The sequence below is a fragment of the Ammospiza caudacuta genome, chromosome 4, assembly GCF_027887145.1.
Source record: "Ammospiza caudacuta isolate bAmmCau1 chromosome 4, bAmmCau1.pri, whole genome shotgun sequence".
NCBI classification, from domain to species: domain Eukaryota; kingdom Metazoa; phylum Chordata; class Aves; order Passeriformes; family Passerellidae; genus Ammospiza; species Ammospiza caudacuta.
Window position 1 is genome coordinate 63,652,434 of NC_080596.1, and position 24,009 is coordinate 63,676,442.

The window sequence follows — 24,009 nt, forward strand, 5'->3', positions numbered from 1 at the left end:
AAAGTCTGCAGTTAATAAACCCTTCAGAAAAGAGAGCCTCCAGGCACAAAGTACTCTTGCACTGAGGCTTGTAAGAAGTGTACATTCAATACCCCTTTCTGGCATTTTATTTGTGTTATTTGATCTAATAAATATCTTCCCAAGGTTAAAATTGTAACCAAAACCATCAGTATTTCCAGAATTCTGTATGGCTAATAGACAATGTGAGGGATTCACATTTCGTAATGAATTCTCTGTTTTCCTGGTTGTTGTTGCCTGTTTCCTCTTGTAGCAAACTTCAACAGCCATCAAAATCTTCAAGGTCCTTTAACGAGATGTTTGCAGCCTCTCCATCATCTCAGAGCCCACCCAACAGCCCAGACTGGGCATTCAACCAGGTATGGTACAAAACTGACATCTTCTGGGAAGCTGTGAGCATTTTCCACAGACACTAGCATTCACCCTCAGAAAGATACTTTATTGGCAAGGTTTCCTTGCCCACTCCTTTATCTCCAAAAGGAGAGTAAAGCTGCAAAAGGTTCAGAGAAGAATATACAGAATGGCTCCTGCCCAGTGAAAAATGGTGGGACTTTGAGCCAGAGCACCCATAACTGCAAGTTGAGGAGGAGAAATATGGTAGAAAGTCACAAAATCCTGAATCATAGACACTGGATAAGGATTGACTATTTCCTGGCACTGTAAGCACAAATGTGAGTGATGGGCAAATAAAGCTGGTAGGAGTTAGGTTCAAAAGGAAGTTGTGATTCTGCATTCAGCAGTTGGCCTGTGCCCAGAGAAGTTGCTGGCATGTATTGTGGATGAAAGAGGTTGCTTTGTGCTGAAGTGGGTATTGGACAAGTATGTGAAGAGTGATCCATTGGGAGTTACTTAATAGAAAAATCATTACAGACTTAGGAAAGTCTTTCATCTGAAAATGTTTGAAGTCTGGAAGAGTAATAGGAGAAAATACCATCTATGCCTGCTCAGTTCTTACTTTCCTGTGTGTGTTGGCTGCTGGCTGATTTCACAGGCTGCACTTTGGGTCCAGTACACCCCTAGTCTAAACCAGCACAGCCATTCTTAGGGCTGACACTGAAATTTCAATTTCTTGCTATTTAAAACTAAATTAAGCATCCTTCTGAATGAAGATGAAAGACCTTCAGGGTTTTTACTGTTTTCCTTGTGATTTTCCTTCAAAATTACAGCTTTTTGAAATGTAGAAAAGCTTCTGCCATATGCATTTGAATGTTAAATAAGGCATTTTTAATCACATTAGGGGTTTGTTTTGTCTAGATGAGGTTGCTTATCTGTCATAGGAGCCAGTTTCAGGGACAGCTGGGATTGTAGCTGTAGGCTTCTTGGATTACAGATAAGAGGATACAACTGCACTTTTTTCCACTGTTGTCTGGATCACATGTTCTGATTCAGTTGCTTTCCTTGATTAGATAGCCTGTACCTTTTCCACTCTCAGGAGAAAATGTGGTTTTGACAATTGTATATAAATACATCAAGTATTTAGAATACACATAAATTTTTGGAAATGCTAGTGTATAAAATATTCTTAAAAGAATATGAATTCTTGAATTTACGAATTCTTCATAAATGCTTAGAAACCCATTAAGTACAATATTTAAGGTGTATTAAATTTATATCTGGGCAGAACCAGCCTGATTGCCACAACATATGTTTTTCTAAATGCTTGAAATGTGTAATTTAATGTGCCCTGATGAATTTCCAGAGGTCTGTTTCCTTTGTTTCGATATCTATTTATAGGTTTTGGTCCGTCCTTTTGTAGAAGTTTCTTTTCAGCGAACAGTCTGCAGGACAACAACAGCAGAAGGTCCAAGCCCTTGCTGGAATGAGGAACTTGAGCTTCCATTCAGGTATGGCAAAATGAAACCAAATTGTTTCTGCACAATAATAGTTTAATTTGAGCATGCAAATTTATCCTCTTTTTCCTGTATTGTTCAAATCACTTTTTTGATTTATTTTACCTCTTCAGAGCTCCTAATGGTGACTACAGCACCCACAGTTTGCAGTCAGTTAAAGATGAAGTCTTCATTAATGTTTTTGATGAAGTACTTCATGATGCTGTAGAGGTGAGTTCATAATTGAAGGACATTGTACACTAGAGAACATAGTGAGCTTTTTGAAGTTGTCAGAACAAGACTTTTCCATATAATAATTTCCCCATCCTGTGCCTCTCTATTTTGTCATTCCTTATGATTTTATATCTAGTCAATACTGCAAGGTTATCAGAGGGAGCAATCTTTACAGTGTTAACCTTTGTACAAATTCAGCTTGTACCACATAAAATGCTGCTAGAGTTGAGCACATCACAAGTGTGTAATATGTTTTACTGATCCTTAATGAAGATCCTAAAATTGAGAGACATCAACAACAGAATCTGACTTCTGTTCTTAACCTTAATCAGAGCTTTTTACTTCATTCCAGATGAGTGATCTCAGTTCTTGTATTTTTTGCTAACTATCTTGTTGTGCTTTGTCTCATCTTGTTTTACAAGCTCTTTGGTGAAATTATAAAAAAAAGGCCAAACCATCTACTGGTTGTTTGCATTAATTTTTTTGAATGAGACAAGAATTGCAAGTACTAGTAACAAGAAATTTTTGTAAGCTCTCAGTGATGGCATAACTCCTTCCCCTGTTGAATCCTGTGAAAGCTTTCCTAGTCAATTCAGCAGACACAAAAATAGCAGCACTCAACATTCTTGAAAACATAGCCCAGAAATAAATAATGCACACACTTCACTGGGAACAGAATTCTGTCCTCAAAACTGAAATGATACTTCATGAAGCTGAAGGAAGAAAGCTACACACTTGAAACTTGGATGTCATGCCAGAGGTTTTTTAAAAATAATTCTAGGCTGATCATGAAAGATTTGGAAATCTGATAGGCAGTACACATGAAAACAGTTTTTCCATTTCACAGCGTTTACTTAGATTTTCCTATAATTTTAACTTCAAAAAGGTTTTCTAAATATTAATGAAATATTTTGTTAGAAGACCAGAGCTTCATTTACTTTGTCTGAGAAGAGTGTTGTGGACTCCTTGTCAGAGCTTTAAGTTCTCCATCACTGGTTATACAGGACTTAAACCCTAAAGTGCAAGCATGTTTTGTCATGGACTGTGATGTTGTTATATGTTTTCAGCATCTGGTGTGCTTGAAATTGTGCAGAATAATGACTGCTGCCCAAGTAATGGAGCTGATACTTAACAGGAAATTAATACAGAATTTTTATTAATGCCTGGATTCAGTTGGTGATTGAATTTAAGGAAATGAAGATGTTTTACAAAGCATTATGTTGGGCAACTTTTTAATAGGATGATCATGAGAGAGGAAGTGGAATCCACACTCGTATTGAGAGACACTGGCTGGGATGTGTTAAGATTCCATTTACTACCATATATTTTCAAGCAAGGGTAAGTGATTTTATTTGAAGTAAAGTACAGAACTGAGAATGGAAAAGGGCTGGAAATGGAATGTCAGATTTAATTATATTCTTTGTAATTGTTAGTTTATTTTTATGGAATTGTTTGAAGATGTCTTTGAAACCACTGGGATTTTTTGACATATTTGCTGAGTATTTCCCAGTAAGTTCAAGATTTTGAAAGGGAGAAGAGATAAAATATACTCAACAGTGACAATGCAGCCTGACTTCCTTCAGTAGCAACATTAAAAGCACCGATTTTTTTAGGTGGTTTTCTCAGTGGCTTTTGAGGGCTGTGGTATTGCACAGCCTGGATAGATGAACTGGGAATAGAATCACCCAGATATGAGAGGAAATTTAAACTTTTTTTCACACTTTCCACGAATCACAAGATTTTGATCTTTGCCTCTCCCAATCCCTTCTTTCTTCCACTTCTAGAACTTTTCAAGAGAAGCTTTCTCCAAGAAATAGCCACAGTTAGTCATGGGAGTAGTAGTAAAACACTCTCTTCTTCAGAGGAAATATTTTATTGTCCAGCTACTCATCCTGGACTTAGTTTAAGGAAGCTACTTCTTTCCATTGATAGTCCTATCACATTGTAACACAGCTGTAGGGCTTCTGCATGGTGTAGATCAAGTCATCTGATCACACAAGTCAGAATCTTCATGAAGTAAGAAACTGAGACATCAGTTGCATTCCTAATGACACATTCATTTGTATTCTGTGGCCCTAAGGGGCACTTTTCAGAACCTTAAGGACTTCAAGGCATACTCTGAGCCTCCCAGATGCTTTGGGTGGAGGGAAGGTCTGTAGGAGTCTCATTTGATTTGAGTGCAATGCTTGATGATCAAAGTGGTTTTACTGGGCTGTCTGCAGAGCATAACAGAATGTGATTGTCATGGGATTTAGAAAAGCATAAAAGCACTTTTCATTGCTGAGAAATCTTGGACAGTGTGTGTCTAACCAGGCTTAGTCCACTTGTTTCTGCTACATCATTAGTAATATGTGCTCTTCAGCTTGGGAGATTAATCAGTTAATTTTTCTCTTTGAGAGCTGTGGTGCCCTGTACCATGAAGCTTTCACTGATTTTAAAAAAGATATAAGTAGTAAGATCTGACTTTCTTTTCATGAGTCTTTGACCATCCTGTGCAGAAAATGTCACATAATGTGATCACCATTGCTGTAGGTCAGCAAACAGGAAACAACATGACTCAGTGCTCATTTTTAGGGAATTGTTCCATGTTGAATGAATGAAATCCACCTGAGAAGTGTGTCTGCTCACAGAGAGACTTAATGGGCAGATTCGACATTTTAACAGACTGCTTACCAATGCAGCCACCATCCACAATCCATCTTTAAGGATTTCCCATACTGATGTCAACCTCTGTTCCTCAGCTTCTTGGTCTTTCTGCTGTAGAACCAGAGTAGCTCCAGAATTCCTGTCAGATACACTTCTGAGTCTCTTTGAGGAGGTGTTGGAGTTTGTGATTGCCTAAGCAGAGTGTGAGTGCTTGTACAGATTTTCCCAGCAGTAGAAATTCTTTGCATTTGAATAGGATTTCATGTGGAATTTGAAAAAGCCTGATCAGCACAGTGCTTATATCAAAGTGCATCTAGCAGCTAAATTTCAGTAGCAAATGAAGCATTTCATCATCCTGTTCTAATACACTGGAGCAGAAATTTTGAGTGATATGTTTAGTTTTTTCCTCATCAGAACTTAATTTTGTTTTGAAGTCTTTGATGAGCCATGCCAGTGAGTCATCTGTTCATTTCCCTCATCCACTGAAGATACCCTTTCTGGTGGCAGTCACCTCAAGTGTGTCCAAATCAGGAGCTTACTGATTTTGCTTTTCTTTTAAAGCTGGCTACTTCCACTATGGAAACCTGCCCAAGCAAGTGTGGGCCTGCCATCTCTTGTCTCAGACAACCCTTCAGAAAGTCCTTATTCTCTGTTTGTGCTAGCAGGGGGAGCTGCAAGGGCTGGTGGGGCTGGCAGAGCACTTCCATACAGAAGCATGATAAATGGTCCAGTTCCAGTTCCCCCCAAGAAGCATCAGTAGGTTGTGCATGGAAGAGGGTCCATCTGAAGCTGGAGCATCCTTCCCACAGCACTCATAGGCCAAGTCCTGTTGGTCTGCTGCTGCCTTGAGAAGAATAATCAGTCATCCAACCTGTATTTTGCCATTTTTTCATTTTTCCAGATAAACAGAGCCATTTAGAGTTTGCTGTTTGAAATAAAAGTAGTGAAAGGCCAGCACTCTTTCTTTCTCTGTGAACTAGTGTGTATGATTTCCATTCCATTAAATATTAGTGTTCATAATATGCAAGAGAGGCTGAAATCAAGTTGTGGTTAATACATTTAACAGTGAGACACCTTGTGTTTTCCCCACAGTTAATCAGCATAAATGTCATATTCTCTCATTTTATCATTTTGTAACTTTAATAACCAAAAGAAGAAAATATGCAGACACAAGTAGCAAATTTATGTGAGAGGGAACTTTTGCTTTTTTGCTTTTAATGAGAAGTATTTCTCTGTATCTCTTGTAGATTGATGGTACATTTAAGGTCAATATTCCTCCAGTCCTCCTTGGCTACAGCAAAGAAAAGAGCTTGGGCATGGAGAGAGGTTTTGATTCTGTGAGAAATCTGAGTGAGGGCTCATATATAACTCTGTTCATTACCATTGAACCACAGCTCATCCCTGGAGAGTCTGTCAGAGAGAAGGTAACTAATCACTAATTCATCATTCTCTTGCTCTTTGTTTCTAGTGCTGCAGTTCTTGAGATGCATATTAATAGCTCTCCTTAGTGTACCAAAGGACATGAACAAGTACAAAAGGACACTCATACAAATTTGGAGTGGTTTATTTCAAATTTTTTGAAATAAAGATCTCAGTTCAGTTTAATTAGATGCACCATTAAGTGAGGTGTGCACTTAATGCATGAGAAGTAACTTTGCCCAGGTATCTAATTTTAGTCCTCAGAGAAAGCAAATTGGCATTCCTGTCTGTGAGCCTGTAGTTTTCCCATGTTCCTGTGTAAACAATAAAGCATTTGTGTGAGTATTTGTGAACAAAAGGATTTAGTGGACAAAAAGGAGGTGGCAGGTGCAAAGAGTATTTGCTTGCTTCTGTGTTTATACTGTTCAAATGAGCATTTATTATTTATGGCTTCATGCATGCCTCGAGATCTTGAAGATAATTCCTGAACAACAGCTGCTGTTTTTTTCAGTTTCATTAGTAAACCAGAAGTGCCTTAGACTAACAGCAGTAGTCATTACAATTCTTTGCTGCAACTCTCCAGCTGCAACACATACACCTATTATAGAAAGAGTTTGGCATATTATGGAAAAAAAAAAACCTAAATAATTTGCCATACTTTCTTCCTCTTCCTGACCTGCAGTTAATTTGAAATGCTCGTGTAGTGCTTTAGGATGCTAAGCTTAATTTTAGTTTAATTTTATGATACCTTTTTTGTTTCTTTACTTATTTTTCCTCTCTTTCCTGCTGTCCTTCCTGAACCTCTATTAGATGAATGAAATGCTTAAGAAGGTACAACATTAATAAATTAGTTGAGATACTCCTGTTGTTCCCAGTTTAAGATTTAGCTCGGGTTTGTGCCATTCAGCAACCTCTTTGCAGTTTGTGTTACTTGACTGTGACATAGTAATTGTTTATTTGCCAGTAATATTTGCAGTAAATTGCTACATTTACATTACAACATGCCAGAGGCTCTACTTTCTGCTCTTAATTATGGTTGAGAAGAATCACCACTGTGTGCCTTCTCTTCTAACTTGGAGCTCTAGCTGCAGGGCATGCCCAGCTGTTCCACCTCAGGTTAGTTTAAGAACAGTAACAAATGACAAAAGTGACTTATTTTAAACAAAAATACTACAAAGGATGAACTTTCATTCTCAGCACCACTAGAAGTATATAAGGAATTCTAAATAGATCATTTTGACCAATCTTAATACCTTTAAAAGATGACATCTTAAAAGATGACATCATGAAATAATTGTCATTGTTATATAATGAATATGTGCTTTTGAGTCCTACATTTGCTTCTGAAAAACCCCATTTAAAAATGTGGAAATTCTAGACACCTTTGAATTATAAGGATTCATCTAAAAATCACTTGAACCTTGTCTGCAAATATTTTGGCATTGAGCAGTGTTGTTTGCAGTATTATTTATATAAAAATCATTGGGATTTTATGCTTAATGTCAGTTGTGGTTTCAATGGAGTGCTGTGGGAATAGCACATAGGATTAGTACCTAACTATAATTGTTTATTTTTTACTTAATATGTGATGTTACATCCTCATGCCCCCATGTTACTTGGCCATAACTTTAACTGATGGCTACAGTTTAACTTTAACTACATTCTTCAGTGCTTTAATAAAGCCAGCTTATATGTATAGACCATTATGGGCATTCATAAGTAAGTGCAAATTACCTGATTTTCCATTGCCTTGACCTTCCTTTTATGTCTGTAAGCAAAACTTTATACTACAAGGCAAGTTCAAACTGCTATTAGAAAAGAATTTAACAATATTTTTATTGTCCTCTAAATGGTGAAATATGGCTAAATATAGTAAAGACTTAAGTCCAAACTATAAATAAAACTGGTTTTGTATAAATTCTATTGTCTTTTGAAGTTTGATACCCAAGAAGATGAGAAATTGCTCCAGGCAGCAGAAAAATATGAAGCTGAATGTACATCAAAGTTTCCAAGCCGCCAGTGCCTAACAACTGTAATTGACCTTGATGGAAAAACAGTTTTTATTACCAGATATATCAAACCTCTGAATCCACCACAGGAGCTTCTTGATGCTGTCCCAAATAGATCTCAAACAGCAGCAGTAAGTACTTAGAAAAGATGAAGTCTCTGGGATACAGATTGCAAGATGTTTGTTTGTTAGCCTGTGCACATGCACATAAGCAAATCTCAGCTTTGTGTCTCTGCTGTAGAGCTGCACCTTTTGCAAAGGAAAAACTACAGATACAAAATAAAAGTAGTAATGATGTGGATTACTATGTGTAATACACAGTAAGTCCAACTATAATGATACTGCAAAATAATATTTGTTTTCTCTGGGGAAAAAATAAGTGTATTAATGAGTATTGTCCTTTAAAAGACAAAGAATTGTCAAACCTCAATGGCAGTAAATCGTATCAGTCTTTGATACAAATTCTACAATGAGCTAGCTGCTACTGTACTGAGGTTACTCAGTGTTTTGTCACTAAGTGGAAGCAGCAATATTCTTCACATCTGGTATAACATTAGAGCATTTTGAATTAAAGGGGTGACCTGCTCTGTTTTGTTTTCTTGCAGGAACTGGTGGCTCGATACGTTGCTTTGATTCCTTTTTTGCCAGATAGTGTGTCATTTGCTGGAATTTGTGATTTATGGAGCACATCAGATGTAAGCAATGTATTAAAAAGAAGTTCTTTATCCTCTTGAATGTGATAGTACATCCTAGTGGTTGTGTTTTTGGAGGGAGGTTGTACTGGATTAGCTCTTGAGGTCCCTCCAAACCTAAATTATTCTGTGATTCTGTTATTGTGAGGAATATTTTTATTTGAGCCATTTATTTTAAAGGATAAGGACCAAAGCTTGAAAGAAGTTGCTTATTCTGATCTGAGCCAAAAGTTTTATCTTTAATAGGTTTCAATTAGTAAGAATATGTTAGGGCTTCAAAGCATCTCCCATTTTTTCTCAGTTCCAAACCAGTCCATGATGTCATAGACATGCTCAAGTGAAGGGATGCTGACTGATGGAGACTTTACAACTAGACTTAAAATGGATCATTGTCATTCCAAGGAACTACAGGAAAGACATTGCATGTAGTGTGAGCAATAATGAGATATTTAGTATTCTGTCACACAAATCCTGTAATTTAGAGAATAACAGCAGACATTGTTTATCATAGATGAAGTTTTTATCATCTCAAAACTTTTATGGAGAATGGTCTTTCTAAAAAAGACAAAGACCCTGGTTGTTGTGATCTCAGATCTCATGTATTCTCACACCATTCACTCTTCAATCCTGTGTGTTGAAGCAGTGACCAATAAACAATAAAGATCAGTTGCAAAGATCTGAGAGGACTCCTTGCTTCAGATGTGTTAAGAAACATTATCAAATATTCTAAGTTGATAACTGCCTAGAAAAACCTTTTTTTTTTTTTTTTAATATCTCAATTAGCAATTTCTTTATCTTCTGGCGGGAGATGAGGAGGAACACGCCGTGCTTTTGTGTAATTATTTCCTTGGAATGGGGAAAAAAGCTTGGCTCATCATTGGAAATGCCATTCCTGAGGTAAGAGCATTCTTTCGTTTGGCCTAAGTATTAACTTCTCTTTTGTGAAGTCTTTGGCCCCCAACAATGGACAGTTGTTTCTTGCTGGGATGTTTTTCCAGGATATTATCTAAAGATTGGTGCTGGGCACTGATTCTTTTCAGAGAAGTAAATAAAAAATTGAAAGTTTATCTTAGTATATGTCTGGGGTTTTTTTCCTGGACCTCAGTTTCCGTGCTTAAACTGGTAGTAGTTGTCATCACAATACAGTAGCAAGCATCTGTAACCCTTGATTTGACTTTGGCTTGTATAAATGGTGTATCTGATGGAGACAGTCCCTTGACAGCATCTCAGTCATGGATGCACAGGGTTTGAGTTAGTGTGGGATTTGGTACAGGTTCAGAGGTGATAGGAGAGGCCTAGGGGCATGCCAGGGATCCTTAGTGGTCACACACATCTGCCTTGGGCTGCTGGGAGCCACTGTGGCAGCAGCTGGGCTCAGACTGGCCCAGAACTGAAACAGAGCTTGTTTTACTGCTTGGGAGATGCCTCAGTACCTCAGGGAAGTACTCAGATTTCCAACTAACCCTACTGCTCTTTTTTAAAAGGTGCTAACTGTTTATAATGCAAATTTCTACATACATATGAAAGGTTTGTTTGGTAAAAATTTCTAAGCTCCTTTCTTAAGCACATTTTGAGATACTGCAGTGACAGGAGCAGGTACTCAGATACATTCCTTCCCCTCAAGATCTGATGGAGATGCTAGTCACTAATAATGCAGTTTATAAAGAGGAAATTTATTCCAGGTATTTCAAGATACCTGGAAAATACAAGGGATGACAAGAACACAGGAGAGCAGTTTAGGGATTCCTGATAGAGCATATGAAGAGAGCTGGGAAATTCCTGACATGCCTGAGAGTGAGGCTGGTGGCTGAGACACAGAGTGTGCTGCCTGGATGGAAATCCTTCAGCTCAGAGGTTGCCCATGGATGAGGGCTGGGGCAGTAGCCAAGCAGGATGTGTTGATACTGAAGTGCATCTAGTAAACATTCCTGTATGTGGAATTTCACATCTGGTTGTTGCTGAGACAAGAGCTTTCAGATTCTATATGTAAAAATTGGCTTGGAGCTCTGCATGTCTGACATTTCTCTCCCACATTATTATATAAGTGTTGAACTGTAATGAACCTGTCAGTTCTTCCAAGCAGTTTGCCCTAAAAAGCACTATCAAACTCAATAGTAAAAATTTAGTATTACAAGGTAAACAAAGCATACTGTTCTTGTAGCCAGTTTTCAAACATCTTTCTCATACTTTTTTTTTTTTTTTCCCTTCCTAGGGCCCAACTGCATATGTATTAACTTTGGAACAAAGTCAATATGTAATTTGGAACCCCAGTACTGGATGTTTTTATGGGCAGTATGATACTTTCTGCCCCTTACAAAATGTGTACTGTCTGATCAGCTGTGATAATGTAAGTGTGCCCAGTCTTGTCACAGTTCTATACATAAAAGAGTTAATAACTTGATTATTTTTTGGCATCATTTGTTCATCATTGTAAACATGTTTAGGCTATCATTTATCAGAAATATTATTAAATCTTAAGTAGGTTTTTCAGCTACTTTAAATAAGAAAGATTTTTTAAATCAGCATTTAGGTAGATCAAGAGATCTGCTAATGTAATTTTCATTACTGAGTTTTACTTACATGTTTCCCAGAGTGGGTGGCCTAAGATTACAGCTGCTTAGGTGAGTAGTCATTCCTCAAAGATAATAGTTTGCAGGTGAAATGTGACTGGAAAATGAGGAAAAAAGTATAAAGAGTCACTTGAGTTGCCCATGTGACATTAGACACAGCCTGAATGGTTCAACGTGCACAACACAGAGCTGGCACCTCAGGGCACAAAAACAACACTGATTTTCAGCTTGGCATCAAGTCCCCCCATTTATTTGAAAACTGGCAAATAATACTGGTGCATGTTCATAATGTATGATTAATTGTGTGGCTGTAAACTCTCAGAGGTAGTGGGGTGAGAGAGGAGAGATCGCAGAGCTGTGCAGCTCTGGGCAGGGGAAGGAGGAGCCACAGGCTGGGAAGCTCAGAAACCTGGGAAGTGTCCTGGCAGCAGCATTCCCTGACTTGGCTGGGAGCCAGACCTCCCACGTTCTGGGGACACAAACAGGGGCATGATAACGTGGTAGAATGATGCGTGAAAGTCTGAAAACGAGAAAATAGAAGGCAAACTTAAAAAAAGAACCCTAGTGTTTATTTGAATGGAAACTGGAAGTTGAGTTTAAAAGTTTGCTCCTCAGTTTTTTGGAATGCCATGCATTATGAGTTTTGTTATTTAATCTTCTATGTTCTATTCTAAACACAGAGCCTAACTTTAGATGAAAATTTAATATTCTAAAGCACATTTATTTTAAAAGTGTCACTTCTTTCACTGAAAGCATTTTGGGGAGTGGTAGAGTTATTTGGTTTGGTGTTTTTGTAAACAATGCTAAACCTGCAGTTAAGAAAAATGTAACTCAGTTGTTAATTGCTGGCAGAAGCAACTAAGGACTTACTTGAGCTGCAGAACACACCACCACCTTTCAAGGCACCTAATTCCATTCTCAGTGAGACTGGGCAGTCTCAGCCAGGAGAGTCACACCAGCTCACACCCAACTGGGGCAGAACCAGCTGTCCTAGAAGGCTCTGCACAGAACCTCAGTTACAAAGGGTCACACACATTTACATAGTAAGTGGTGGTACATTTTGCAGCCTTAGAAATAGTTATTTAAAGGCTGTTAGAACAAGAATCCTACAGTGCCTGCATGCTCCAGACCAGGCACAGAGGCCAAAATGAATATCTGTAAAGAAGGGGAGTGTAAGACATGGGCTCCACTTCTGACAAAATGTGCACATAAGCTGTGACTTGTGTGTCAGCAGTCTCTGCTTGTATTCTGCAAGGTACATTTAAAAAAGCAGTACTCTAGGGTGCAGCAGCTACCAGGCATCACAGCCACAGCAGCACTGGGTGGGCTCTTGCAGGAATCTAATCAGGATTCAGAAGGAATTGTGCAGCAGTCCAGAGGGGGAGAAATGCAGCTCAGAACAGCAGAAAAGCAGCTACAGGAGGTTAACATCATATAGGATTTTATTGCTTCGTAAGTGGAATGTGTTCCATAGGTGCTGATTATGTGCTGAAAGCTAAACCAGATTTGCTTTCCTGCAGATTTGGTTTAATATGCAAGAATATGATTCCCCAGGAAGGATATCTTTCGATATCAGCAAACCAAAACTTTGGAAGCCTTTCTTTTCAAGAAGTTTGCCTTTCCCTGGTCTCCGCAGCATTCAGGTATTGATGGATTATTGCCAGCTCCAAAAGAGGGGTTGAGACATCACAGACTTGGTATAAAGAAGCACATACTAAGTTCTTTGGACTTCTTTGGTTAAGTACATTTGTGTAATAGCATTGGTTTTTAAAAAGATTTCCTAGTTAATCCTTTAAAAAATTAAAGCAGGAATACTGAAAAAAGTTGACTTCATACAGATTTAATGTTTTTGCCCTCTATCTGAGATCTCAGGGCAACAGTGAAGTAAATGGAAAAAATCTCTAAACAAACATATCTAAAGTACTAGCTCAGTATTATAAAGAAAAAGTCAACTTTTGTCTCATGGCTAAGAAGGCATTTTTTTCAAGCTGTATGAATATCACTAGTAAAAAGCCAGAAATTCCTGTACAGTTATGAAAGGTGTAAGCAGTTGAAATTTACTGGGGGGAAAAAAACCCCAGAATTACACACAAATATCTAGTTAAATTTTCATCATGTCTCTGTTAAAGAATAGATTCTTTTTGCATAATTGTAAACTTCTCTGAGCATTATCAAGGCAGAAACTCCTGAAGTTACATTGTTATATATTTAGAAGAGATTGCACGTTTTAATATTTATTTTTTTATCACTAGCCTGAAGAACTAACTTATGAGCATTCAGATAAGGCTGCTGCACTGGAACTGCAGAGCAGGTAATGCCACCTCCAGAACAAGTGCCATCAGTACTAATACCAGAGCATTCCTAGGTATTCATGCCTAGCTCCTAAAAACCTGCTTTCAGTGCCAGGAGAATGGCCTAAAAAATCAGAAGCTATTGTTTCAGGGCTTTTTAAAATTCTCTTCTTCAGTAGAGATTGCCAGGTAGAAAGAACTAATCAGTCATTGCTCCACCATTTTACAAAGAACAAAATGCTGTGGGGGGATGAGAGGAGAGGGTGTAAACTAAAAGGTGTTGTAATTCCATGGCTTTCCATGCAGACACTGACAGTGCACTCATTACTACACAGCTGTGTTGACTTTTCTGCATTTGTAGTTTAACTGAGGTCATGTGTGGTTCTCAGAATATGTGCTGTCTGCCAGGGGAGATCAGTTCAGATGTCCAATACTAGAACTGTAATAATCAGTCTATCTTACTGCAGGATTGAAAAAATATTAAAGGATAAGATTATGGAATGGAGACCAACGCACCCAACACGCTGGAACAGATACTGCACCTCCACCCTGCGCAACTTTCTGCCACTGCTGGAACAAAATCAAGGCAAAGATGTAGAAGATGACCACCAGGCAGAGCTGCAAAAACAGCTGGGAGATTACAGGGTACACTGTGAACATAAATGCCTTGTGCATAGAAGCAAGAAGTTAAATCCCTAGGTTTTAGTATCGCCTTCTGTGGTATAGAAGAGTGTCCTAGGCTAGTTATTTCTTCTACTGCCAAAATTCACAAGAGATTTTATACCAAAGAGAAACCATTATAATATTAATAGAGTGAAGGAGTGATGATCTGGTTTATTTCATTTGTAATGTTGAAGATAAAACAACAACGCACCAAATTAATTTTATGTTTTTATGTTCAGCAGAAACGTGTTGCTGCACAACAGCCACTACTGCCAGTACATCCACACCAGTGCGGCCTCCCAGCACCAGCTGCTCTGGGGCTGACTGGTGCAGCAGCTCTCAGGGTCAGTAGGAACCTGCTGCTGGTGCTGAGCAGTGCCACACACAGTCTACTCACAGGTGCAGGAGCCCACACAACATGCTTTTCTTCAGCTTTCTAGTCTTTGCTTCACTCTCTAAAGACAGAAGAAAATTGACTGATGTGTTCACTGCAGCCACTGGTGTGCCTGTGCATTATTCCTCCAGGCTGTTGGAAGGGCCTTCTGCTTTCCACATGGAACACCTGGGACAGTTGGCAGCTCTGGCCAGCTCCAAAATGAGTTGAGGCTTCAGTTCCTGTTGAGCAGGAGACATTTGCACTGAAATCCCAAGCCAGGAGAACACAGTGATTTAAAACAGCCCCTGAGTGTTTTTAAGCTGCAAGGCTAAAAAACAATGAAGCTCCACTATCCATGTTCATTAATATAACTTCATTCTAGTGGATTCTAAAGAACTTCACTTACAACTTAAACCAAATTAGAGAGCAAAAATGGCAGAAGCTTCCCTGGAGTATGTGGAAAAGGGAGGTGTTATCAAATACAAACATAGGTTCTTCTAGGTTCTTCTATGCATCACCTGCATCACTTCAGGCTGGCAATAGAGAATTTGTTTTACTCAGCATGTAATTTTTTTTAACTATGTATTTATTCAGGTGCCTTCATCTTTTCTTGTCACATGTTTTCTTTTCTTTCTTGTTCCAGGTCTCTGGATTTCCTATTCATATGCCATATTCTGAAGTGAGACCTCTAATAGAAGCTGTACACAGCACAAGAGTTCACACCATTGATGTTTCCAATGCTGAATTTGCTCTGGCTGTGTATATTCATGCTTATCCCCAAAATGTTCTCTCTATATGGATTTATGTTGCTTCACTTGTGCGAAATAGGTAGTACAGACCAGTATGAATACTGCAAGAAATTTGCTTATATAGGTGTAAATATATGATTTCTCTCACTACTGAACTATTCCAAGTATTTTAAAAATCAAATAACATTATTTTTAGTAGCTTTATTTGCCCTAAAAGTACTAATTACTGCTAAGGAAGAGACTGACAGCATAAATTTCCAGTACTAATAGGTGATTTTTATATAGGCTTTTATAGCTCCCTGTGGACCCTAACACTTTAAGCATTACACATCTCCACATATGTGAGAGTGCAGAGTAAAATGTTTCCTTGGTATCCCTGTAGCTAGTCAGTTTATCTACAGCTCTTCTTCCTCTTCAAAGACACTTGTAAATTAAAAAAATTCCTCTACCTCAGTTCCTGAATTTTTAGCTATGAATAAATTTTATATACCTAAGAGCCATCAGTGAAGAGACCATACTTCAATTTTTAAGAGGCTGCTTCATATCCTGCTCTATTTTATATCTGTATAATGCCAGCACCAATTTTTTTAAAGGCGGAAGACATTTTCTTAAGTTGTTAAAGATGAAGGCTTTAATAAATATTTTTATTAAACCATAAGCAGAAGCTCATTCCTTTTATACAAGAGTTTGATTAAATTACTTAGGAGTATGAAATCCTTGTCTGCAAGTTAGCAAATTTGCAAGTAGAAGATTATCAAAGGATTAATTAATAAAAACCAAATTCACTTACTAGTGTGTAAGTAGTTGTGCTGTTAATACTGATATACATATGCTTTTCCTGCTGTTGTCTTGCTAATCAAACTCTTCAAGTAAAAATGACAGTGGGCTGAGCTTAGGAAGAAGGTTCAGCAGGACCCTGAATTTGCCTCTGCTGAATTCCAGATGGTTCCTTTCTGCCCATCTCTCCACCCTGCCCAGGGCCTTCTGAAGGGCTGCACAGCACTCAGGGGACCAGCCCAAAGCTCCTCCCAGCTTTGTGTTGTCAGTGAAGCTGCTGAGGAGGCAGCTGGACCTTCATTCCAGTCACTGATGAAGAAGTTAGCCCAGTATTGAACCCTGGGGGACACCACCAGTGGCAGGCCTCCAGTACTCATCCTTCACCCACTGGGCTCTCCCTCACACCACCACACACACACACACTCATCTATTACTCATCTCTTCCTAGCACATGTTTCACTCATCACAACAGAATTTCTGCTCCCTGCCAGTCTCCACTGCCCAGAGAGGAATCCTTCTAACTATTAAAGCAAGGGGGAAAATGCATTGCTGTCTTTTCACAGAGTTCAGATTAATGAAAACTGACTTCCTTGGAAGCTACTTCAAAAATGCAACTTAGCAGAGTCATGGGAACCATAAAACCAAATGAAAAACCCCCATGCATTCTATACCATTGACAGCTCTGCAACCATGACAACAGCCACTCACCTGCCCAACCTCTGCAGCCTTCTGGCATGGCACTCTAAAAGCACAGATATTCAACTGCTGCACACATTTATTTATTGGTGGGAATGTTTTATTTATGTCTTTCAAGCCCAAATACAAAACCAAATGCAAAAAGAAGGTGGCAATTTCCCTAATTTTGCAATAAAAAGAACAACTTCAGGATGAGAGAAAAGGGGAAGAAACCAGGCTGCTAAAGATGTATAATTGTTATCCAAATGCAAACAGTAAAATTCAAATTCTCTGCGGAGGTTTATATTGTACTTACGGATTCAAAATTAAAAACAGAAAGTCACCTAACACAAAATAATTCAATAAAGTACAGTTAAGTGCCAAAATTGGAATAAAGTGGCATTAAAAAAAAACTGAAGATTTTCCCATCTTCCCCAAATTATGTAAAATAAAACCCAACACCCTTCAAGCCAAATGAGGTTGTGAGATTGTTACAACACTGTACAGTACACTCATAATTAAGATTCTGAAGTTGTGGGCAGGGTCAGCCTAGTATACCAAGTCTCACTCCAAGGATTGTTAACACAAGATGCGAGCTGTAAGTAAAGTGCATGAGAGGAAGCCTGCTCAGCTAAATGGAGTAGAGGATCAGACGTCAGCGGTCACTCGCCAGAGCGGCAGCAGGCCCGAAAACCACACTGCAAATTCTGGCATCCACTGGCAGTTTCAGCATGAGGACCTGCACAAAAACAACAGAAACGTGAAAAGAAGGAAAGGCCACTCATTTAGATTCATAATCCTCATGAACTGGTGGTGACTCAGAAAACATCTCATTTTTCACAATGCACTACACTTCACTCAGTACCATGAAGTCCGAAATGCTGCCGGTACTATCACGGTGTAAAAGCCTCACTTGGAACAGGTATTTTGAAGAGATTTTTGCTCCACAGCTGTATTTTGAAGAGATTTTTGCTCCACAGCTTAGTCCCATGAAGATAACACATCCCAAGCTACACAGAAGTACCATAAGCAACGCTAAATGAGCAACTTTATGCACGCTGCCACAACTTCAGAACTGAGTGGTTTTGACAGTGTATTTTTAATTCTCATTTTTCAAATTCAGATGATCATTACCAAAGAAACCATAACCTCTGAAACTATGTCTGTGATAATGGAAACAGGTTTTTTGGCCTGGAAGTATTTCTTTTTCTCCATGAACACTTCATGGTTGGCCAGACTCTCACATACTCTTGACTGGAAATTCAAAAACTATAAATTGAATCACCTTAACATCAGTGTAGTCATCAGAAGCCAAAAGGCTAAAGATGAGCCATTCAGAAAAAAGAATGAGTTGAAAGCACAAACCAACACTGTAACTACCCACCTCCACTTACCTTCACTTACTCCTTTCATGCAAAATGTTAAAGTGACCACGAGATAAGAAATTACTGCATTTATTCAAACAGGGTTTAAATTCCTGCAGCCATATGCCTGCCTTGAGACCCATTTACACTCAGGCTGGCTCAACTCTGGCACCCAACAAACACTGGAAGTGGGTTGCTGAGCCAACTCAAACAAGCTGGTGAAGACCTAACCAGGACAACAGAAATTTTCTCCACTTGTATGAGAAACAAATCAACAAAGATTTCAGCTGTTTTTAATGTATTTAGAAAATCTTTTAATGAACTAGGGCACCATGCCATATTTGGCTTTTTACCACCTTCAACAGTAAAGCCATAATTCAATTAATTTCCAAGAGTCTGGGGTCTTGAAAACAGCTTCCTACTTTATGCCACAGACCAATAAGCAATACTCTATACTGTAAATAAATTAAGATACATAAGACTGAATGAAACCTGAAACTGTAATGATAGACTAGAGTTACAGTATAGTGAACTTTTCACTGGTCAATAAACTCATTTTCCTTTTCAAATCCTTTTATTCACCTGAACTAAATGTTGATCCTCCATGTCACTTCCGAGCTAGGGTTTGAAAGCTTCTCCGTAAGTCCTTTAGAAAGAAGACTCGGTGCTCCTGAGCAGCCCTTGGCAGAGCATGTTCTGTGCAGCAGCATTTCCCAAGCTGGCTGACCTTCCCAGCACTGCCACAGCTGCACAGCACAGAGCAGGGATGCTGAAGCAACTGTCACATTTCTAGCAAAATGCTTGTTGACAAACATACAGAACCACAACATCTCAAGGAAGGGAATTCTAAGTATAATTTAATATTGTTTTCCATCCTTTTCTTGCTCATTTTGTTATTCCTCATGCTCCTAACTAGAACATACCAGTTTCAAGGTCTGACCAATGCTCCATCTAACACTACCTTCACCACTGGCAACAGCAAGTGTCTAGGGACATGATGTAAGCCTATCACGCACCTTCTGTGCTTTTCCAACTACCCCACCTGTTCCATCAGGGACACTGAAGTCAATGTCCTTCAGTACTTGTTTATGGCTCAGTTGTGCGTGCAGGTTTTTAACCTCTTTTTAAACCTCCTTCCACAATTCTCCACAGGACCAAGTTCCAAAGTTCACTACACTGTGCATCTGTGTAAAATTCACCCAGTACCCTTGAGCTCTAACACTGCAAAATTTGGAGAACTACCACTGCACATTCACCTCATCTACTACTTTCCCAGTTCTGTAACAGTCATGCTCCCTTTTCAGCCACCTCATTCCCACACTGAAACATCCAGCTTTTTGAGTGTTCAGTTCCCTAACTTTTTAGAAGGCCTCTTCTGTATCTTCTGTAATTCCAGTGCATACTCTCTCTCCTCAGGATGGGGAGACCAAGCCCACCATGCAGTGCTCCACCTGTGAGTGCCCCAAGGCTTCCAGGACCATGCACAGCACCCTCTATCTTGTTCTCACCACCCTGACGATGGTGACATTGGTGGCTTTTTGGCTGCTGCTGCAAATAGGAAAGATCTCAGAATTAGCACCAACAGCTCTCTGAAATCATTATCTGCACCTGCCGGCTCTGAATTCTGTTTCATGCAATCACAGTTTGATTATTCCCAGCCACCCAGACCTTCAACACACATACAGCTACAGTGAAGCTTCCAGAAATCATCAGTATCACTGTCATTACTTGAAGACCACAAAGCACCACTCAAAAACATGGAATTTACTGTGTGCATTTCTTACACCACAACATAACAGAAATGCTGGGTAAGACTGATCTCAGCACAGAACTCTTGGGAGGGGAACAGGGACAAAGTTGTCACCTCCCAGGTTCCTCTCCTGTACAGTGACCATTAAGCCCTTTCTTCCCTTTCTTCCTATCCTTTAGTTAGCTTTCAGTTTTTAAATTTAGGCCACTCTAACAGCAACTTAAGATGTGAAAAACTTGGATACTTCTAAGTAAATTGAACCATCTGAAATGCTTCTATGTTCATTTCCCAATTTATTAGGCACTGACTTACAAATTACATTAAGCATATCACAGTGAAATTTCACCCTTCTTCCCACACTGCATTTCTTGCCCCATGTCGAATCCTCATACCACCACTAACTTTCCTTTACAGCCTGTAATAAAGAATTCAGATAAAATAAAACATTCAGTGTTCAACCACATCTTCTGAAATCTGCCCTCCCTGTACTCTTTCTTATCATATATGGGCAACTCCCATCACTTGGAGGGTATTCTATGTTCTTGTTATAACAAGGCAGTAAGTATCATTAATGGCTGTTTTAACAGTAAGGCTATCTGGGTTTGAGCTATTTATGGTTTGACATGTCAGCTGATCTCCTCCATCATAAGTCATTTACCTCCTCTATAAAATCCCTAGTGCTTACTTTGCTCTTTTTTACATTTGGTACAGAGAGCAAAATTTAAATGCCTTTACTTTTGATAGCCACGGACACTGGGTTTGTTTTCCTGGCTTTATTTACTACCATTGACCTTTGGCTAGATCTCTTTGGTTTTGTAACCTCTGACTTCCCCAGTCTTTCCTACTGACCTCATTATGACCAGACTTTGTTTTAGAATTCTGTTTAAATTCAAATGGCCTCTTCAATCTTGCCAAAAGAACACGTCTCTTCTGTTTCCTCTGGACTCCGTATATGAGGTCTCCCAACTCCTCTCACCTCACTGAAGCATTAAGGTTAAGCAATATGGTAACTGCATATATTCCTTTCATATAGGCCAGTGTGATGGTCATTTCAACCTAACAGTGGAGATGAATCACTTCCACAGAATCACAGGATAGTCTGGGTTGGAAGGGACCTTTAAAAGCCATCTAGTTCCAGCCACCTTGCAATAATCAGGCACATCTTCAACTGGATAAGGTTGCTCAGAAACCCCTTTCAGCCTAACTCTAAACATGTCCAGGGATGAGTCTTGCACCACCTTTCTGGGTAACCTGTTCCACTATCTCCCATCTTCACTTGCCCATTACTGCTTTCAGCACAGCCCAGTTAGCAATGCACTGGGTATCTAGGGGACACTGCTCCATACAGCAACTTCACACACTGCACACTCTGAGGACCAGCTGATGATCTGAATGAACTTTGACAGTTTTGATGGGCAGGTATAGCAAGCAACCACTGGGTGTTTGCAGTGTCAGGTTCTGGCTCATGTAATAGAACATCTTGACAGGGATGAGCCAGATACCATCACTGCTGGATGTAACAAGGAGCCCAAAATGTAGTCTTTTAAAACAACATGTGATGGAGGTGTGGGGAAGGAACAGTACATGCAGTGGAACAGAACATAAGAAGGGTATTTCCCTCTGTGAAAGCTTAGGAGGTGCTAGCAGTGAAGTGCTCAATTAAATGTGGTTTGGGTTCACCTGGGAAAGCAAAGTTATTCAGATTCTCATCTAACCTGCCACAGTCTACATTACTGGTTTAGTGACTTCTAAACTGGATTACTGTAATGCTCTTTACAAGCACATCTGATTACTCAGATGCTTAGGGGACTCAGAATAGAGGTGAGGTCTGTTTACTTGTGGTGAACATATAAACATATAAAGAGGTTTGGTAATGTAGGAGAGGAGCAGATCTATTTGATTGCTCCATTTTGTTACATGTACTAGTAGAACAAAAATTAGTCAGAATTCCCTAGAATGAAGTTTGGCATTCCACCAAGAACACATGACAACACGGATCAATACCACAGTAAAAGAACCTCTCCTGCCAGGGCAACTGGCTGCCACCAGCATATAATATCCTTCCAGAGATTTGTGAGTACACTGGTAATCTGCAGAATTTAGACTGAGACCTACACTTGGAACACTGTGCTCCCACAGAAGTCTGCACACAGTGGTGCATGATCCTTAAAAGAACTTGCAAAGTCTTGGCCTGACAGCTGAAAGACAGAGCAACTATGACCAGTGACTTTTAAATGCTGGAAGAGTGAATAATTAGAGTCAAACTTTATTTCATTAATGCCCTATTTCTTTAATTACAGAACCTGAGGACTACATAATTTAAAAAAACCTCTAGAAACTCAATCATACTTAAATGCTGCAAAGAGCTACTGCTGTAGAAATTAATGAGCTCATTTCTCTAATGCCAAGCTGAAAGCACTCCAGGCTTTGAAATGGAGAAACGAGTCAGAAGAATGGACACAAGTGGACAAAACAGCCTGAGGACAGTAAGAACTCAGTGGCAAGATGTAACTCAAACATTAAACTCTTCTTGCTCAGTTCAGTGTGATCCACAACCAAATTAGTTTTAGGCAAATGAAATCAGCCATTAGTAGGGATGTGCACTGACAGATTTGGTTTCAGCTGCAGCTGAGATTTATATAACTCCAAGTCTCCAGCACTGTGAAAAACATAAGAGATTCTAAACATTAGTATGCAAACCAAAAACTGAAGTGAAGCTAACAGTAAACAAACACAAAATAGATTTGGAAGTATATGCAAATTCATGGTTTCTGGTCATAAAAACTGTACCATGTTACTGGTGTGCAACAGCAGTCAGAATTAAACCCAACTACGTCACCATAGCTGCTCTACTTTTCTAATCTTGCTCTACTAAAAAGGTAGAATAGTAACTGCTGAAAATACAAAAATTGCAACCAATGTGCCTACCAAACAAGCCCTCCACAAAGACATTCCAATGAGGCTGGGTTGTGTCTAAGGGGTCCCATTAGGCTTAGTGTTGATAGGAAAAAAAAATCCGAATATAAGCTGCAGGTAAAAGCAAAGCCCTCATTCATCAGCAGATGACAAAGTTGCATCTTTGTTATTCATAGATGGCTAAATTCCATGCTGTTGGCTCCTTTTTTTCAGACAGGTTTTCCAATCTCTGAGCCCAGAGTACAACTCCCTCCCCAAAAATAATCACTGAAATTTTCTTTGCTGGTGGGCAAAGAAGATTATGAAATTATTCTGTACATGCTTACAGATCAGTAAACTTTGTAGAGCAGTTAGTAATACAATCTGTAAATGTGCAGATAAACAGCTTCAGGTATGGATTGATTTAAACTTGCAACAGCTACTGCTTTCCCTACTTACTTTAGAAACACCAAATGATACAGAAACAGCTGCTGTAGAAATCCTGCTGCCCACAGAATGGAGTAACCCATCAGTTTCACACTGAACAGCCCCATCACAATGAAGTCTGATTGAAAATGCAAGGAACAAAACCCAGACAAAACTGCAAGGAATTGATTTATAAAGGCTACTTTCCATAAAGCCATAAACTCCTGAGATGACATTATTCCTCAAGAGATGTAAGAAGTCAGACCCTTAGAGGCTCACTGTCCTGTGCACTCCTCTCCACAGGAATAACTGCTGACCAAAGGCATGCAGGATGCTTTGGAGAACTAAGCAGAGCTTATAGGCTCACAGATTCCAGCAGGCAGTAAAAGGAAGGAAGTAAACAGCAAGAGGATCAGACAACTTTACAGAATGATTCAAAAATATGGTTTAAATTGAAATAATTTCTTGAGGATACTATGAAACAGCCAAGCTTTAAAGTGGTGGACTCACACAGATTTGGGCATTGTAAACTAATATAAAGATGTTTTGGTGGATTTTATAGGGACAAGATGAAAACCAAAAATGTCTGAGGACAAATTATGTCTGGTCTTACTGGCAGAAGTATAA

At 39.1% G+C, this 24,009-nt stretch overlaps 2 protein-coding genes across 3 annotated transcripts in view; one reads left to right on the top strand and one right to left on the bottom strand.

The window, feature by feature from the left end:
- The window catches only part of LOC131556659 (complement C1q tumor necrosis factor-related protein 7), a 114,631-nt gene extending 98,478 nt beyond the window's left edge, over positions 1-16,153 (top strand). For both annotated transcript variants that reach the window (XM_058803435.1, XM_058803431.1), the window contains 13 exons: positions 272-377; positions 1,753-1,862; positions 1,982-2,078; positions 3,321-3,419; positions 5,975-6,151; positions 8,083-8,286; positions 8,760-8,849; positions 9,630-9,743; positions 11,059-11,193; positions 12,937-13,059; positions 13,669-13,727; positions 14,175-14,352; positions 15,390-16,153. In XM_058803435.1, coding sequence (XP_058659418.1) covers positions 272-377; positions 1,753-1,862; positions 1,982-2,078; positions 3,321-3,419; positions 5,975-6,151; positions 8,083-8,286; positions 8,760-8,849; positions 9,630-9,743; positions 11,059-11,193; positions 12,937-13,059; positions 13,669-13,727; positions 14,175-14,352; positions 15,390-15,578 — 1,681 coding nt within the window. In that variant the 3' untranslated portion in view covers positions 15,579-16,153. The remainder of the gene's footprint in view (positions 1-271; positions 378-1,752; positions 1,863-1,981; positions 2,079-3,320; positions 3,420-5,974; positions 6,152-8,082; positions 8,287-8,759; positions 8,850-9,629; positions 9,744-11,058; positions 11,194-12,936; positions 13,060-13,668; positions 13,728-14,174; positions 14,353-15,389) is intronic.
- Positions 16,154-17,063: 910 nt separating this feature from the next.
- FBXL5 (F-box and leucine rich repeat protein 5) overlaps positions 17,064-24,009 on the bottom strand; it is a 33,969-nt gene continuing 27,023 nt past the window's right edge. The window contains exon 11 of the mRNA XM_058803510.1: positions 17,064-17,686. Within this exon, the coding sequence (XP_058659493.1) occupies positions 17,610-17,686 (77 nt within the window). The 3' untranslated portion in view covers positions 17,064-17,609. The remainder of the gene's footprint in view (positions 17,687-24,009) is intronic.